At 39.8% G+C, this 17,738-nt stretch overlaps 1 protein-coding gene across 7 annotated transcripts in view; it reads left to right on the forward strand.

Annotated features, from left to right (window-relative positions):
- The first annotated feature begins 2,084 nt into the window (after positions 1–2,084).
- TRDMT1 (tRNA aspartic acid methyltransferase 1) overlaps positions 2,085–17,738 on the forward strand; it is a 41,222-nt gene continuing 25,568 nt past the window's right edge. For 3 of the 7 annotated variants that reach the window (XR_010598246.1, XM_005282443.4, XM_024106244.3), the window contains exons 1-2: positions 2,094–2,233; positions 16,297–16,406. Coding sequence is in view for 2 of the 7 variants with exons in the window: in XM_005282443.4 (XP_005282500.2) it covers positions 2,170–2,233; positions 16,297–16,406 (174 nt within the window). In the remaining 5 variants the exon portion in view is untranslated. Of the gene's footprint in view, positions 2,234–2,455; positions 2,599–16,296; positions 16,407–17,738 lie in introns of those variants that run through there. The other 4 variants (XR_010598245.1, XR_010598247.1, XM_005282444.4 and 1 more) reach the window with 4 other exon arrangements.

Here is a 17,738-nt window from a genome sequence, read left to right on the forward strand (position 1 = left end):
AATAAATCCGTTTTACTCTGTATAAAGTTTATGCAGGGTAAACTCATAAATTGTTCGCCCTCTATAACACTGATAGAGAGATATGCACAGTTGTTTGCTCCCCCAGGTATTAATACATATTCTGAGTTAATTAATAAGTAAAAAGTGATTTTATTAAATACAGAAAATAGGATTTAAGTGGTTCCAAGTAGTAACAGACAGAACAAAGTAAGACACCAAGCAAAATAAAATAAAATGCGCACATGTATGTCTAATCAAACTGAATACAGATCATCTCACCCTCAGAGATGCTTTAGTAAGTTTTTTTCTCAGACTGGACACCTTCCAGGCCTGGGCACAATTCTTTCCCCTGGTACAGCTCTTTTTCCAGCTCAGGTAGTAGCTAGGGGATTCTCCATGATGGCTCCTCTCTGTCCCTTGTTCTGTTCCACCCCTTTATAGATCTTTTGCATAAGGCGGGAACCCTTTGTTCCTCTGGGTTTCCACCCCCCCTCACTGGAAAAGCACCAGGTTAAAGATGGATTCCAGTTCAGTTGACATGATCACATGTCATTGCAAGACTTCATTACCCACTTGCCAGCACACACATATACATGAAGGCCTTGGCTACACTCGCGGATTCACAATGCTGCCACGGCAGCGCTGTGAAGCGCGAGTGTAGTCGCGCCGCCAGCGCTGCGAGAGCTCTCTCCGAGGGGAATAGCTTGCAGCGCTGCGAGCGAGCGTGCAGCGCTGCAGGCGCTGATTACACTGGCGCTTTACAGCGCTGCACTCCCTGCACTCAGGGGTGTGTGTTTTTTCACACCCCTGAGTGCAGCAAGTGCAGCGCTGTGAATTGCCAGTGTAGCCAAGGCTGAAGACTCACAGGTTAAACACAGCCATCTGCAGACAATGGTCCTGGTTAACGGGAGTCATCAAGATTCCAAACCACCATTAATGGCCCACACTTTGCATAATTACAATAGGCCCACAGAGTTATATTTTATATTTCTAGTTTTAGATACAAGAGTGGTACATTTATACAAATAGGATGATCACACTCTTTTCACTCAGTAGATTATAAGCTTTGTAATGATACCTTACAAGAGATCTTTTGCATGAAGCATATCCCAGTTACATTATATTAACTTATTATAATATTTTTATAAAACCATATAGACTGCACGTCACAGGAGGATCAAAGGAAACTTAAAAAAGAGTAAACTTGTGGTACATGAGGAAAAAAATAAAACTGTAGAAATAAAAATTATAAATTACAAAAACAATGAAGTGCTATTACTTCAAAACACTGAGTTGTGATTGCTTAAACTACTAGCCTCAATTGGTATTGTAAATGTTTGCTTGCTATTAAAAACATAAATTAAATAGCACAATGACATGAATATGCACAATATTAACCAAGATAAATGAGTGCTAAAAACAATGCAAGATAAAAATAGCATTTAATAAAATAAAAATAAATAACTGAAAGGAAGGAAGCTACAGTTACAGCGGAAGTCTAGTTCAGGCAATCGGATGAGAAGACAATTTTGTGCAATGTTATAAAGCTGCATCCAGACAGGTCACAGCTGGGAAAACTGGAAAGGGATTCTTTGAAAGGTTAAAAACATGGCTGAAACAGTCAAATAGTAAAAACATGTGTGAACATTTTGCATTGGGGGGTGGGTGGGGGGGGATGTGTAAGTCACACACACATTACATAGAATCCAGTCTCCTAGAGCCCAGAGCCTCAGAAGTTAGTGAGGATCTGGAGCCCAGGAACTGGGCAGCACTGGGTCTTTAACACCGCAGCCGTGGGGAGAGAGGGCTGGCACGGACCATGCAGCCAGGCTGCCACCCACTCCCTGCTTTGTCAGCCACTGCCCATGGCTCGCCCCAGCTCCTGTTCTCTCTCCCCGAGCCAGCTTCCCGGCCCGTCTGGCAGCGCCTCTCCTCCCGTCTCAGCTCGCGCTCATGCCCCTGGCCCTGCTCCCGCCCCGCCACTCTGGGAGCAGTGACCCGGCTCCGACTCTGCCCCTCCCCCGCTTCCCGCAGGGAGAAGAGTCTGGGGGCAAGTGAGGGCGGAGGGAGAGAGGGACCGGGCACTGGCTTCAGCTGACGTTACTGAGCATGCGCAGAGCACACGCGCATACTCAGTGAAAAGCCAGGTGCTGCGCGTGGGACGGGAAGATGGGGCCGGTGCGCGTGCTGGAGCTGTACAGTGGCATCGGTGGGATGCACCAGGCGCTGACAGGTACCGGCCCCGCCAGCGGTCCCCCTCCTTCCCCAGGCTGGGATTCCCACCGCCGCTCGGCCCGGCCTGTGCCGCCCCAGGCGGAGCCCTGGCGGGCCTGGGCTGGCGGTGCCCGCCGTGGGTTGGCGCAGGCACCTGTGCAGGTTGGGCTGTGCGCGGTGCGCAGGCAGAGGAGCGCATGAGCCCAGCTCTGGTAGCGTGGGGGGCCGATAGTAACAGTCCGGAGCATCTGAGCTGCTTGTCTGCAGAGCTATGCTTGGGGAAAACAGCCCTGTAAACTTGGGGGGAACAGGGTGGGAAAATTGCTCTGCAGACTGTCCTGCCGAAGCCCAGATCTGCTCGTCTGCCTGCTGCCATAGTGGTTGGTAGGTTCATTACTGTTAATATTAGATAGATATTACTTGTCTAGTCAAAAAACCCATCAGAGTAAAAATTCGTACTCCAGGGCTGCAGACAAGTAGAATTCTGCAAGGATGCCCTAAAACTAATCCCAAATTAAGAGTGTATTTAACATGCATGAGTGAGACCTGTTGGGTTTTTACCTGTGTGCATATTTGCTTTCACTTCATTGAAAAAAACCCACTGGGTTTTGGTTTAGGATGGCCTGTGTTTTGTGGTGTATAGTTATAAAAGAAGTATTTTTAGTAGAGCTGACAAGCGATTCAAAAAATCAATTGTGTGATTCAAAAAATTAATAGACTACCATTTATTTAAATATTTTTGATGTCTTCTACACTTTCAAATATATTTATTTCAATTACAACACAGAATACAAAGTGTACAGTGCTCACTTTATATTTATTTTTTTATTACAAATGTTTGCACTGTAAAAAAATGAAAGAAATAATATTTTTCAATTTACCTCGTACAAGTAGTATAGTGCAATCTCTTTATCATGAAAGTTGAACTTATAAATGTAAAATTGTGTACAAAAAATAAATGCATTCAAAAATAAAACAATATAAAATTTTAGCGCCTGCAAGTCCACTCAGTCCTACTTCTTGTTCAGCCAATCGCTCAGACAAACAAGTTTGTTTACATTTGCAGGCGATAATGCTGCCTGTAAACATTATTTGCAATGTCACCTGAAAGCGAGAACAGGCATTCTCATGGCACTGTTGTAGCCGGTGTCACAAGATAAAACTTTAGCGCATCTGGCACTAAATATATGTCCCTTCATGCTTCACCCACCATTCCAGAGGGCATGTATCCATACTGATGACGGATTCTGCTTGATAACGATCCAAAGCCCTGCGGACCGACGTGTGTTCATTTTCATTATCTGAGTCAGCTGCCTCCAGAAGAAGGTTGATTTTCTTTTTTGATGGTTAGGGTTATGTAGTTTATGCATTGGAGAGTTGCTCTTTTTTAAGATTTCTGAAATCATGCTCCACACCTCGTCCCTCTCAGATTTTGGAAGGCACTTCAGACTCTTAAACCTTTGGTTGAGTGCTGTAGCTATCTTTAGAAATCTCACATTGGTACCTTCTCTGCGTTTTGTCAAATCTGCAGTGAAAGTATTCTTAAAACGAACATGTGCTGAGTCATCCTCCGAGACTGCTATAATATGAAGTACGTGGCAGAATGGGGGCAGAACAGAGCAAGGGACTCCCTCATGGAGTTCAGTCACAAATTCAATTAACACATACTTTTTTTAACGAGCATCATCAACATGGAAGCATGTCCTCTGGAATGATGGCTGAAGCATGAAAGGGCATATGAATGTTTAGCATATCCGGCACGTAAATACCTTGCAATGCTGGCTACAAAAGTGCCAATGCAAATGCCTGGTCTCACTTTCTGCTGACATTGTAAATAAGAAGAGGGTAGCATTATCTCCTGTAAATGTAAACAACCTTGTTTGTCTTAGCGATTGGCTGGATAAGAGGTAGGACAGAGTGGACTTGTAGGCTCTAAAGTTTTACATTGTTTTGTTTTTGAGTGCAGTTATGTAACAACAACAACAATCTACATTTGTAAGTTGCACTTTCATGATCAAGAGATTGCATTATGGTACTTGTATGAGGTGAATTGAAAAATACTATTTCTTTTATCATTTTATCAAAAATAATATGCACTTTGATTTCAATTACAACACAGAATACAATACATCTCTACCCCGATATAACGCTGTCCTCGGGAGCCAAAAAATCTTACCGCGTTATAGGTGAAACCGTATTATATCGAACTTGCTTTGATGCGTGGGAGTGCGCAGCCCTGCCCTCCCCGGAGCACTGCTTTACCGCGTTATATTCAAATTCATGTTATATCAGGTTGCGTTATATCAGGGTAGAGGTGTATATATGAAAATGTAGAAAAACATCCAAAATATTTAATAAATTTCAATTGGTCATCTGTTGTTTAACAGTGCAATTAAAACTGCGATTAATCACAATTAATTTTTTTGAGTTAATCGCATGAGTTAACTGCAATTAATTGACAGCCTAATTTTTAGCCTTTATTAGGGCTGAAGTATTTGTAATGATTTTAGTTAATATTGGAACATTCCTGCCAAATTATAAATTCAATTGGATTATGCTGAAACCTGAATTTATGAACAAGAATTTCAGGGACAAAACTAGTTGGCTTGAAGGAAAGTATTGTAATTAAATACATATCTTAGACACATCCCTTTTTCTCCCAACCAGCATTTTAATTACTAAAGGTCTAATAAAGGGGACCAACTTAAATACTCTGGCCAGGTATTACCAAAAACATTTAAAACCTGTATTAGGCACACCAATGCAGGTGCTCTGCAGACTAATAAGGTGATATCCTTAGGGCTGGTCTACCCTGCTGCTTAAGTTGATGTAACTTATGTCGCTCAAGGTGTGAAAAAGACACCCTCCCCTCAGAGCGACGCAATTAATCAGCTTAAGTGCTGTTCACACTGTGCTATGTCAGTGGGAGACACTCTCCCGCCAACATAGTTTCTGCCTCTCGCAGAGGTGGAGTAATTATGCTGAAGGGAGAGTGCTTTCCTAGCGGCATAGCGCGTTTTCACCAGTTGCACGAAGTGGCGCAGCTGCGCCCAGGTTGCGTGGTAGTGTAGACTGCCCTTAGACTTGCTGTCACTTCTCTCTCCTATGCCAGACTAAGATATCTTCCTTTTGACTGAACCCCTCTTACCTTCAGTTCCATTTTCTTTGGTTATTATGAATATCTGTGCTTATCCTGGGCATAAAGGAATTCATTTTTTTCTATGCCAGTAAGGTCTGTTTTCTCATTTCTTTAAGTTATTTGGAAAATCAGGCAGTTTCATCTCGTCTTTTGCCAGGTGCCTGCCTATTAAAGTTCCCGAAACAGTAGGAGGTGGAAAATGAAGGAACATAGTTTTAAACAAGAGCTTTTTGGATGTGGTTTGTGGTTTTTAAATACAGTTAACTATAGTGCAAATTGAAAGCTTTCAATAAGGATTTAGAATACAACTAGGGGAGCTTGCCAGCAGAATAAAATGCAAGAGAAAAACAAGGTATTTAAAATGAGTTGCCCAAAACACATACAAAATAAGTTATTGTTTTATTTTAATATTTGTGTGTATGTGTTACAATAACTAAAAGGAAAGACAATAAAATATGTGAACATGCAAAAAAGTAGGAATAGTTAAAGAGACAACTAAGCCTTAATAACTGTCTTAGGGACCAAACCCCTCTCTCATTCTCTAAAGGTGTCTTTGGAAGAGAGTATGGGCCACAGGTATTTTTGTTGAGAGTTCTAGAGATTCTGGAATCTTAACTGAAAGAAAGAGACAGATACTTTGTTTCTTGTATTCCTGTCTAACATAGTCTTAATTCTAAAATAAATCTGAATGTTTTATCTTGCTTTCCATGAGATTCTGTGGAAAAATAGACTGAATCCACACCATTATCAACTTGTCTTATATTGGTATCTATAGGTATAGGAAAAATCATCCCCAGATGTTATCTGGTTCTGTTGTTAACATAATAATAGACACTCTCTGAACACCCAGTAACATCCTCCAATGATTAACAAATACTGATACTAATGTGTTAAAAGTCCTTGGGGAATCTCAGGGGGTCCTACAGATGCCAAAGGTCCAATTGAAATGTAATACCACAGCATAAAAGCAACAAATTAGCTATGAGAGATGAGCCTTTCTGAGATGTAGCCTCGGAGAAATATGAGAGTATTGCAAATAGGTGAGCAAAAAGTATGATGATTGTATAACACCACACTGCATACTGCTTGTGCTTGAGAATGTTGGGAGTGTGACCAAATCATCACCATTGCATCTAAGACATGTTTTTTTTTTGTGAGGGGTGGGAGGGAACTAAATCACTGCTGTTGGTCCCAGAAATGTTCCGTTTATTTCCAGAACTTTCAGTTACAGCTTAGAATTACAGATGGAGTTTCTGAACAATTGCAGTAGTGTCAGTGTAGATAGTAATTTACATTTCTGTTCTTTTGGGTTTACTTTCAAATGAAGAAATTACAATAAATGCAAATAGTATGGCTAGGATTCTTTTGTAGAGGTACCATCCAGAGCAGATGAAGCGACTCATGTCTTTAGTGGGAGGCTTGAATTCTTATTTGTTTGAATGACCCTGGATAGTGTTGAAGGGTTAAGTACCAATTGAAATTTGCATATCAAATGGATACAATACCATTTGCATCACAGCGGACATTACTTTTTTCAGATCCGGCTATTTTTCTTTATGGGAAGTGAGTGATGAGAAGTACAAACTGCCCCTTGATGCCCTATTTCCATGTCCCTTTAAAATCTGCAAATTTTACACTTGCAGACAAGTCTTGTTTTGAGTCCTGTTATGACTAATAACTGCGCAGCATGAATAAAAGGGGTTCCATTCCGTTTCTTTATCCCCATTTTTAATGTGTCTTGTAGCCGTTTGGGTTTAGTTTACTCATGATGTTTATCCTTATAAAGGCACAAAGTAAAGGCAAAGTGGGACTCAAATGTTTGTTTTCATGCGGCGATTAGAGGAAGAAAGTAAAAATTCCTTGCAATTACTTTTTCATGTATAATAGCAAGAATTCATGTGTGCTTCAAACTTGTGCATATGCAGCTATAAACAAGAGTGGCACCATGGCATAAATTTCTCTAATGGAATTCTTCTGCTGTCATGTGACAGGAGACAATAGAATTCTCAGCATCATCTGGTAGTGGGGCATTATGGGGGTTTCCTCCAAATGTTTGGGAAGAAAAGAGATCCTGCATTCACCAGTGCTGTGGAGTATAGTCAGCAGGATTCACGAGAAATCAAGAGTAGGTTGCTCATTGGCATCTTTTAGTAATTATTCCAGTAAATGTGTATGTCCAAGAAAAATGAGAGGAAAAGAAGCTTTGTTATTTTAAAAAGAAAAGATTGTATATAAAACCTTAGCGACAGTCTGCAGCAAGAGAGACCAGTTCTGCAAAAGGATTTCTACAATGCTGCCAAGATCAGTATCCGTGTTGGTTCCCTACCACGCTAACATCTAACTTAGAGGTAGACTAACTTATGTTTTTCTGTAAAATTATTACTGTTTGTAATTGGTGAATAGATATTTTCCATAATCAAGCTAAGGCTACCTTCCCCAACACTCCCTGGCATCTTTTTAGTCTCTGATCTGGCAAACATCTTACACGTGTATTAAACTTCAATATAATTACTCACTCATCATGAAGTGCATGTGTAAGAGTTTGCAAGATAATGGCAACCACCATACCAAATAAATCCCTAAAAAAAAAATTCAACATTTAGCAACAATGCTTCTATATAGTGGTTTCTGAGATAACCACAGTTTTTATCCCATAGTAGGAGATACACGTGGTGTGGTGGTGACTTATTTATACAGACCAGGCTTGTTCCCCAATACATCAGTAGCACACAGAGAGCATTAGTATATTATTGTCAATGGAGACATGAGAGTTGTGTTCAATCCTTTATTACTAAATTTAAGCATCAGTCCTGAAACTCATGGTGAAAAATCTGCAGCTTTTTGCTTATACTTTACATACAGATACTACAAACTTCACTGTGTATACTGAAGTATGTTGTTTTAGCACTTTTAAAACTTTGTAAGGAGATTTTTAATGTTTAGTAACATAAGAAATGCAAACAGCATAATTTTGATAAGTGCTTTAAGTAAGGTCACAAAGGGAGTCAGTGACAGAGCTAGGATTAGAATGCAGGAGTCTCTGCTCTCAGACATGTCCAGTTAGTCTCTCAAAGCCAATGGAGTAGTCCCTCATTTAGGCCCTGTTCTGCAGACCTTTATGTGTGTGAATAGTTCTGTTAAAGTTAAGGAGATTGCACACATGGTTGAGGCTTTCAGGATTGGGCCCTTACCTTGGGGTGTCTGAAAGCAGAATTTAATCCTATTTATTCCCATTAGAAGGTAATGTGATTGCTGCTCCAGGTCATTCTCTCCACTGTTAAGAAATAGGAGACTTCGACCGTTCGATGTCAGACACCAAAAACTGCCGTATATATTTGTTTAACCACAGAACATCTGCAATGAAAATTATAATGTTTTGTTTTTAGAAAAGTCATCTTTTCTTCTAGTCCTCTTCCATAGCAACCCTCCTCCAAACAAACAAGCAAAAATCAAAACCAAACAAACAAAAACCCCAATGAAATAAAACAAACTTTTCATGGCTTATTAATTTAGGCAGCTTTCCCATATACAATTGACTCCAAGTCTATTCCATCCAGACTTCTAGTTAGCTGGATGTTTAAAATTTGTGTTTGCATGAAATATGAGAGAAGAACTTTAAAAGGTACCACTTCTGGGTTACAAGTTCAGTTGTATTTTTTCTTCCCAGTGATTAAGTTTCATAAAGGAAGGATTTAAATCTATGTGCAGTCTGTCATTTCTGTTTTTTTTATGGCTACCATTTTATCTGGCTATCTCAATAATTGTAAAAGGTCTTGGTCAAAGACATTCTAGAAAGTAAACTTTGGCATCAAACGTCTGATTGCTGTTCACTCCTGTAAAATATAAATGATCTGTGTTATATCACTGAGAACAGTTACATTTAAATAAAAGAAAAATAGGCAGGCAGAAATATAGTCCAGTAAAACCCCAAATTAAACCATATTGTCAATCTGGGCTGAGTCTTCAATTTCTAAAATATAGCTTTTTCCACAAGAATAGTGCTGGTTAAAAATTATAAAAATCAACATTAGAAGTCAATAATAGACCAAAAATGAAATCTTTAATGTTTATTCTAAAGGGAAACTGAACTGGCATAAAATGTGACTGTTCTTTCTTCTTACATCTGTTTTCATAATCTTCTACAGTAGATAGTTACTTTGGTTCTGAATTCCCTTTGTTTTCAAATCTGCCAGACCCTGCCCTTGGCAGTATGCTATATATTCCATGTGCTGTGCTGACATTGATGATTCTGGTGCAGGAGTGCAGCAATAAATATAAACAGATCTATGCTAATTTTAAGGTCTGTTAGAAACACATGGCAGGGAATCGGTTTGTCAAGTGTAAAAGGACATATTTGGTAGCCGCTGAAATTTTATTTTCAATCTTTTACGGAGAGCTATAAACTGTGGATTGCCTTTTCCAAATCTAAAACTAACAGAGGTAGCCACTTTACTTCCAGCTGTTTGAATTTCTGTAATGTTTAGGTCACTACCTCCGCCTCCACCATAGCAGTAAGTGGACAAGAGTGCTCTATAATTTGGATTTTAAGGCCAGATTTAGGATCTCCTCTGACCTCCTGCATAATTGGGAGCCAGTATCAAGCGGAATGCCCCAGGGATTGGTCCTGGGGCTGGTTTTGTTCAACATCTACATTAATGATGTGGATGATGGGATGGATTGCACCCTCAGCAAGTTCGCCGATGACACTAAACTGGGGGGAGAGGTAGATATGCTGGAGGGTAGGGATAGGGTCCAGAGTGACCTAGACAAATTGGAGGATTGGGCCAAAAGAAATCTGATGAGGTTCAACAAGGACAAGTGCAGAGTCCTGCACTTAGGACGGAAGAATCCCATGCACTGCTACAGGCTGGGGACTGACTGGCTAAGTGACAGTTCTGCAGAAAAGGACCTGGGGATTACAGTGGATGAGAAGCTGGATATAAGTCAACAGTGTGCCCTTGCTGCCAAGAAGGCTAAAGGCATATTGGGCTGCATTAGTAGGAGCATTGTCAGCAGATTGCTTTTTTTTTTTTTTTGCAACAGCATCACACTGTTGACTCATATTTAGCTTGTGGTCCACTATAACCCTTAAGTCCCTTTCTGCCATACTCCTTCCTAGACAGTCTCTTCCCATTCTGTATGTGTGAAACTGATTTTTCCTTCCTAAGTGGAGCACTTTGCATTTGTCTTTGTTAAACTTCATCCTGTTTAACTCAGACCATTTCTCCAATTTGTCCAGATCATTTTGAATTACGACCCTGTCCTCCAAAGCAGTTGCAATCCCTCCCAGTTTGGTATCATCCGCAAACTTAATAAGCATACTTTCTGTGCCAATATCTAAGTCGTTAATGAAGATATTGAACAAGGCTGGTCCCAAAACAGACCCCTGCGGAACCCCACTTGTTATACCTTTCCAGCAGGATTGGGAACCATTAATAACAACTCTCTGAGTATGGTTATCCAGCCAGTTATGCACCCACCTTATAGTAGCCCCATCTAAGTTGTATTTGCCTAGTTTATCGATAAGAATATCATGCGAGACCGTATCAAATGCCTTACTAAAGTCTAGGTATACCACATCCACAGCTTCTCCCTTATCCACAAGGCTCATTATCCTATCAAAGAAAGCTATCAGATTGGTTTGACACGGTTTGTTCTTTACAAATCCATGCTGGCTATTCCCTATCACCTTACCACCTTCCAAGTGTTTGCAGATGATTTCCTTAATTACTCGCTCCATTATCTTCCCTGACACAGAAGTTAAACTAACTGGTCTGTAGTTTCCTGGGTAGTTTTTATTTCCCTTTTTATAGATGGGCACTATATTTGCCCTTTTCCAGTCTTCTGGAATCTCTCCCGTCTCACATGATTTTCCAAAGATAATAGCTAGAGGCTCAGATACCTCCTCTATTAGCTCCTTGAGTATTCTCGGATATATTTCATCAGGCCCTGGTGACTTGCAGGCATCTAACTTTTCTAAGTGATTTTTAACTTGTTCTTTTTTTATTTTATCTGCTAAACCTACCCCCTTCCCATTAGCATTCACTAGGTTAGGCATTCCTTCAGACTTCTCGGTGAAGACCGAAACAAAGAAGTCATTAAGCATCTCTGCCATTTCCAAGTTTCCTGTTACTGTTTCTCCCCCTTCACTGAGCAATGGGCCTACCCTCTCTTTGGTCTTCCTCTTGCTTCTAATAAAAAGTCTTCTTGTTTCCCTTTATTCCCGTAGCTAGTTTGAGCTCATTTTGTGCCTTTGCCTTTCTAATCTTGCCCCTGCATTCCTATGTTGTTTGCCTATATTCATCCTTTGTAATACGTCCTAGTTTCCATTTTTTATGTGACTCCTTTTTATTTTTTAGATTATGCAAGATCTCGTGGTTAAGCCAAGGTGGTCTTTTGTCACATTTTCTGTCTTTCCTAACCAGCGGAATAGCTTGCTTTTGGGCCCTTAATAGTGTCCCTTTGAAAAACTGCCAACTCTCCTCAGTTGTTTTTCCCCTTAGTCTTGATTCCCATGGGACCTTACCTATCAGCTCTCTGAGCTTACCAAAATCCGCCTTCCTGAAATCCATTGTCTCTATTTTGCTGTACTCCCTTCTACCCTTCCTTGAATTTCAAACTCTATGATTTCATGATCACTTTCACCCAAGCTGCCTTCTACTTTCAAATTCTCAATGAGTTCCTCCCTATTTGTTAAAATCAAGTCTAGAACTGCTTCCCCCCCAGTAGCTTTTTCAACCTTCTGAAATAAGAAGTTGTCTGCAATGCAGTCCAAGAATTTGTTGGATAGTCTGTGCCCCGCTGTGTTATTTTCCCAACATATATTTGGATAGTTGAAGTCCCCCATCACCACCAAATCTTGGGCTTTGGATGATTTTGTTAGTTGTTTAAAAAAAGCCTCATCCATGTTGTTCAGTGGTTAATTACCCTCACAGTTAAAAATGTATGCTTTATTCTTAGCCTTCCTAACATTAAGTTGTTTTCTACATAGCTACAGTTTAATTACTTTGCCAGCCCTTGAAAACTGGCACTTACTCTTTTAAGAGACATCTCGAGGGCAATGCATATTTCTTTTAGTGCTGTGCTGTGTTTTTTCTTTGGAGTTCAGTTAACTGGTTGTAACCTAGTCAGAAATGCCTAAATATTGCATAAACAATGAGGAAATATTGCATGTTTCTAGACAGGGAAATAGATTTTGTGCTCATGGCTGGATAATTAAATAAAATGTATAATTGAAAATAAAACGCAAGTCTGTTCTTTTGGTTTCAGAAAAAAGCTCTGAATGATGGGAAAAGACAATTATACAGAAATGTGGTGGCCATTGAGTTATTCACATCAAAATTTAGCATCCAGATTAAATATTAAAATGATTTTAATAAAATCTCACAAAGGTGATTTTATTTTATTTTTTATTGTGAGATCTTGAGTATGCAGATTTTCCTTTGCTAGATACAGTGGTCCAGATTAATTTGTCCATCCCAGCTACTTTGTTCAGTTCCGGTGGTGTAAAGCTACCAGAAAGCCTCCTTCTGACAAATCCACTTGTGTCAGAGGAACTCCCAAGGGACACAGATCTGGCATAGCGGCTTTGTGCAACACTCTTCCCCGGTACCCCATTATGGGACATCCTTGGTAGAGAGGGATAGTGGCTGGGGTTACCCTGTGTCCTTGCGATTCTGAGCTGCCAGAACAGTTCCTTGGCGCCATGAACAGCTGGAAGTAAGTCAAAGCAGCCCAGAGGCTCCTCTGATTTACACCAGGGATTGAATGGGGCCCCAGGAAATGTGAATGTAAAGGTGACCCTACCCTTCCTATTGTTCATGTGCTGACCTCAGTTTGATTGCACCAGGAAGTTTCTTGCCCAGTATGTATTGATTAATTACTATTTCTATAGTGCAGAGTCTGCAATTCATATAAAACAGCAGTGCTCTTAGTCTGCCAAGAGGTTTTGTAAACCGAAACTCTTGTATATTCTTTTACTTAATGTAACAGAGCCATAGAAGAAAAGCTATTAGTACGTGACATTCATACGGTGTTTAGAACTACGCTGAAGTATCTCTGTAGAAGAACCTAAAACTGATAGATAAGAGATGCTTGCTATTTCTCCAAACCCAGAGAAAAACCTGACCTTGGTAATAGTGTTTTTGTAAAGATAAAATTCTCTACTTGGCTCTATAGATATAGTGGGAAGTAGGCTAACGTAACTTACTATGCTAACAAATTTGATTCTGCTGGGCAATGGCACCATGCTGCCTATGCTATGCTCTCAGGAGAACTAATGTAGGCATACCGTGTACATTGTTTTCCCCACTTCTCTTGAAAAAGATAATCTAGAAAACGAAAATAGCCATGTTTTCCATTACATTACTCACTTCTGAATGTTGGAATCTGAACACAGAACAAAAGTCTTATTAGTAAATTTTGTTGAGTTCAATGCTATTTCAGCTCAATAGGAGGAAAGTGAAGTCTGTCCTTTGCACTGAAACGAGATCCTGTAAGATCCCAGCATTGTAGAGTTGGAGAAATAGGTATTAGATGAGGCGAATTAGAACAAAGTTTCTATAACTTTCCCTCCAGAATTAGCCTTTATGGTTTGGGTTAAAAGTGTGTCACAAGTGCTTTCCTAAAAATCATTGGTTACTCTTCCAGTATGTGTGGTGACCACCATGGGCCAGCCTTTAGGGCCTACAAAGCCCTTGATTGAAGTCCCTGGTTTAAAAAAAAAAAAAAAAAAAAAAAATTAAGGAGATGGAAATAGTGGTGGTGGAAAGGGTGGACATCTGACCTAAGAGTGGCTGTCAGAGCCTCCAGCTTCTCCCATTTTTATTATTCGTTTGATGGGATAATGATTTGACATGGTTAATTTTCATCCCTGTCAGGGCACCCACAGGGCAGTCACCTGTTAGAGACAATATATCTTCAAAAGGAATCTCCTTTGCTGTATTGGATGCATTACCTAGGCATTACTGTTGTGCTGTAGGAAGCCATGGTATCGGATTTTTAAATATGCTTCTAAATTTAGATAGTTGATCTGCTAAACTTTTTTTTTTTTTTTTTTTTTTTAGTAGATGTCTGTGTTAACATACCAGATCCATAGTGCCAGGTGTAGTCATCACAGTTGCTCTGCTATGAGCATACCTGTGCGTAATACATCTGTAACAATGAGAGTTCACAATGTCAAGAGAGAAAATAAGAGATGCTATAAAATGGGCCTTTAATAGGTGGTAACATAGTTCACCTATTCATCTTTTCCCCCTGAGGCTTAGATTGTCTTTGTTATTGGTTAGATTAAGTGAGCAAACCAGAAAATGCTAGTGTTGCCTGAATGAAAATTCCTGTATATTGTTTCATACTGTGACCTTTCAAATATTTCTGAACGGCAGAGAAATTTGAATAAGATGGCAGAGGCTTGAAAGCTCTAGCAATCAGATATAGTAGATAAGGCTTTAATTTTCAGTGTTCTAGTTGTCACTATTGGAGTTCTGTACTTGGCTTTCCTGCTCTGAAATTGCTGGGCATGGAAAGTGTTTTACTCTGTTTTGTAAAGTACCATGAACATTTACAGCACTCAACAGATAATTAGCAATCATTCATATGATATACTCAGGTTGACAATTAACATGTCATTTTGAAAAATAATGTTATTAAAGGAGTCTATCTTGTCTCTTTTCTTACAAAAACAGATTAAAATTGTTAATGCTGAAGTTGGAATAACATGGCAAGCAGATCATGGAGTTGCTGCTGTTTGTTAGAATTGATATAGTTTACAGTAGAAAGTGTTTGCATGGTATGTAAAATGGCTCAGTATAGAGCAGGGGTTCTCAAACTGGGGGTCGGGACCCCTTAGGGGGTCACGAGGCTATTACATGGGGGGGAGGGGCTTGCAAGCTGTCAGTCTCTACTCCAAACCCCACTTTGCCTCCAGCATTTATAATGGCGTTAAATATATAAAAACGTGTTTTTAATTTATAAGGTGGGGTCGCACTCAGAGGGTTGCTATGTGAAAGGAGTCACCAGTAAAGAAGTTTGAGAACCACTGGGTGTAGGGGATAAGCAATGTGCTATGATCAGTGGTAGACTGAACAGCATCTTTTGTGATCTGAGTTTCTGTAGAATTGGCTTATTCTGTTGCTCTATAAACTAATTGTTTATTCTGTGTCTGTTTTCTGCATTTTTCCTGTAGGATAATTATTATTAGGTTTATACTGCAGTCTCCTGATTTCTCATTAATGTATTTTAAGACGTCAATCATATCTCTTTTCATCTAAGAAATTATGGTGTTACACTAAGAGCTGCCTAATGCCTTTGTCCTTCATGCTGCTCCATGCCAGAGGACCCTTGCACTCATACAAAACATTTGCAGGGTCAGGGCCCAAGGTGGAATACAAGCAATAATGTGTTTCAGTGATCTTAAAAATCCCCCTTTTGGATGTTTCAGTGCAGCAACGTAGATGACCCAAGTTCAAGAACAACTTTACTAACCCAGTTTCCCAAACTGACAAACAATATGCTTCAAGAGTGGCAAGTCTGGTTTCCAGAGTGTAAGATCTGTCATTAATAGCTAGAGTATTTCTGTCAATTGCTGCATGGTGCAGCATGTTGATCTGCAAATCCTTATGTCCCCTGTGTTCTTACCTAGAAAAAATGTAACTACAATAATGACCAAGAAAAGGGTGGATGGAGTTTCTGTGCATGTGTGTTACAGTGATTACAAATCACTTTTTGGAGTGCAGTGGGTGGAGAAAAGCAGCTTTGGCTATAAAATGAAGTGATTGCTGTACGTTTTGTGTAAAGTCTGAGTCAGCACAGTTGTTCTGAGCACATTATTTCTCTTTTCCTTTACCTTTAAAACTATGTGTGCGTTTGCTCTGGTAACATAATGAGAAAATGTAGTGTGATTTAAAGCACAGCTATGGTTTTGCAAATTCCTTTCTTAATTCCAGAAAGCTGTATATCAGCAGAAGTTGCTGCTGCTGTTGATGTGAACACTGTTGCTAACGAAGTGTACAAACACAACTTTCCCAGCACGCCATTGTGGGCAAAGACAATTGAGGTGAGTAATGGACACGTGTCTCTTTGTGCTCTAGCCATCTCAGTTGAGTATTCACTGCCCACATTTAGTAGGGAATGTGGAATCAAAACACTTGAAAGTGGGAGGCAGTAATGTAAAAGGATTGCTTTGTTGGATTATGTGTAGTGATGACTTTGGTCGATTCCTGGAGGTGTAACTGCTACTTGAGGGAGATGCACACGTGCACAGAGTAGATTGATTTCAGATGCCTTCTAGGTTAGCTGAGAGGGATTTTGTTTTTCCTGAAAACCTGCTGTGTAAGAGTGCTTGATTACTGTGCCCAGAAAGGTTATGTGGCCAAGCAGGGTGCATCAACCCCCAAAATAAAAAGAAATGTAAAAGAATTTTGTCAGATTAGTAAGAGACATTCATTTCTTCTGCATTTAAAACTGGATTGTAAAAAGCAATTTAAAATACACTGTAGGGAACAATCCTGCATTGTTAGAGGGCTGGATCGACCAGGTGACCTAGTAAGTCCCTTCCCTCTCTAATTTCCTTGAAAAAGAGCTTTGTAAATTAACTTCAGTGTTTATAAAAAGGCTTGATGCTTTTGTTGATTTATGCCACAAATTTTAATTACACATTTTTGTTTTGGTATGTTTAATATGGCAGGAGAATTATAAATTAGCCACATGGATTTGTATAATTTTCTGTCCATTTCAGAATGGTTTGAAATTACTGAAGACCTCGTAATCTCCTGTCACAGTTTTTAGCTTGATGGTAGAAGTTTCTGAGCTTGTTTTAATGCACCAGTTTAAGTAAAACCAGAGTGGATGGCTATAGGTTGCCTGCTTATTCATCACTTGGTACTTGCTGACTAATGTCAGCTCAGAGTTTCTTAAATGGGGGAAAGAAAGAAGAGGAATTGCATTTTACGTCCTTGATGGATTTTAGGAGCAGATTCAAGTCAGTAAAATCTTCCTTAAGCTTTGTGGGAAAACAGTAAAATCTCTCTTGCGTTGCTGTTTTTGGAATTTTAGCAACTTTTCTTTTATAAAGCTAACCCCCGAAATACATAAAAAGCGCCAATTCTTTTTCATGACCATAATCACTCACTTTCTTGCTTCTGTTTCTGTAGGTGTGGTGTCACAGCTTGGCTGATTATTAAGCTATTTTAACCCCCCCCACACACACATACTATTAACTAAACTTTCTGGTGCAGTTTAATGAACTTGTATCTCTGGTAGTAATTCTGCAACACAGATCTAATTCTTTCTCCTTTGAACAAAAATCTTTTTGTATTGTATGACCAGTAAGCCATAAAACTAGCTTTGTGGGATTGTACACAAAAAAGACCAGAATAAACTTTTCACA

Source organism: Chrysemys picta, chromosome 2, assembly GCF_011386835.1.
Source record: "Chrysemys picta bellii isolate R12L10 chromosome 2, ASM1138683v2, whole genome shotgun sequence".
In the NCBI taxonomy this organism is placed as follows: Eukaryota; Metazoa; Chordata; order Testudines; family Emydidae; genus Chrysemys; species Chrysemys picta.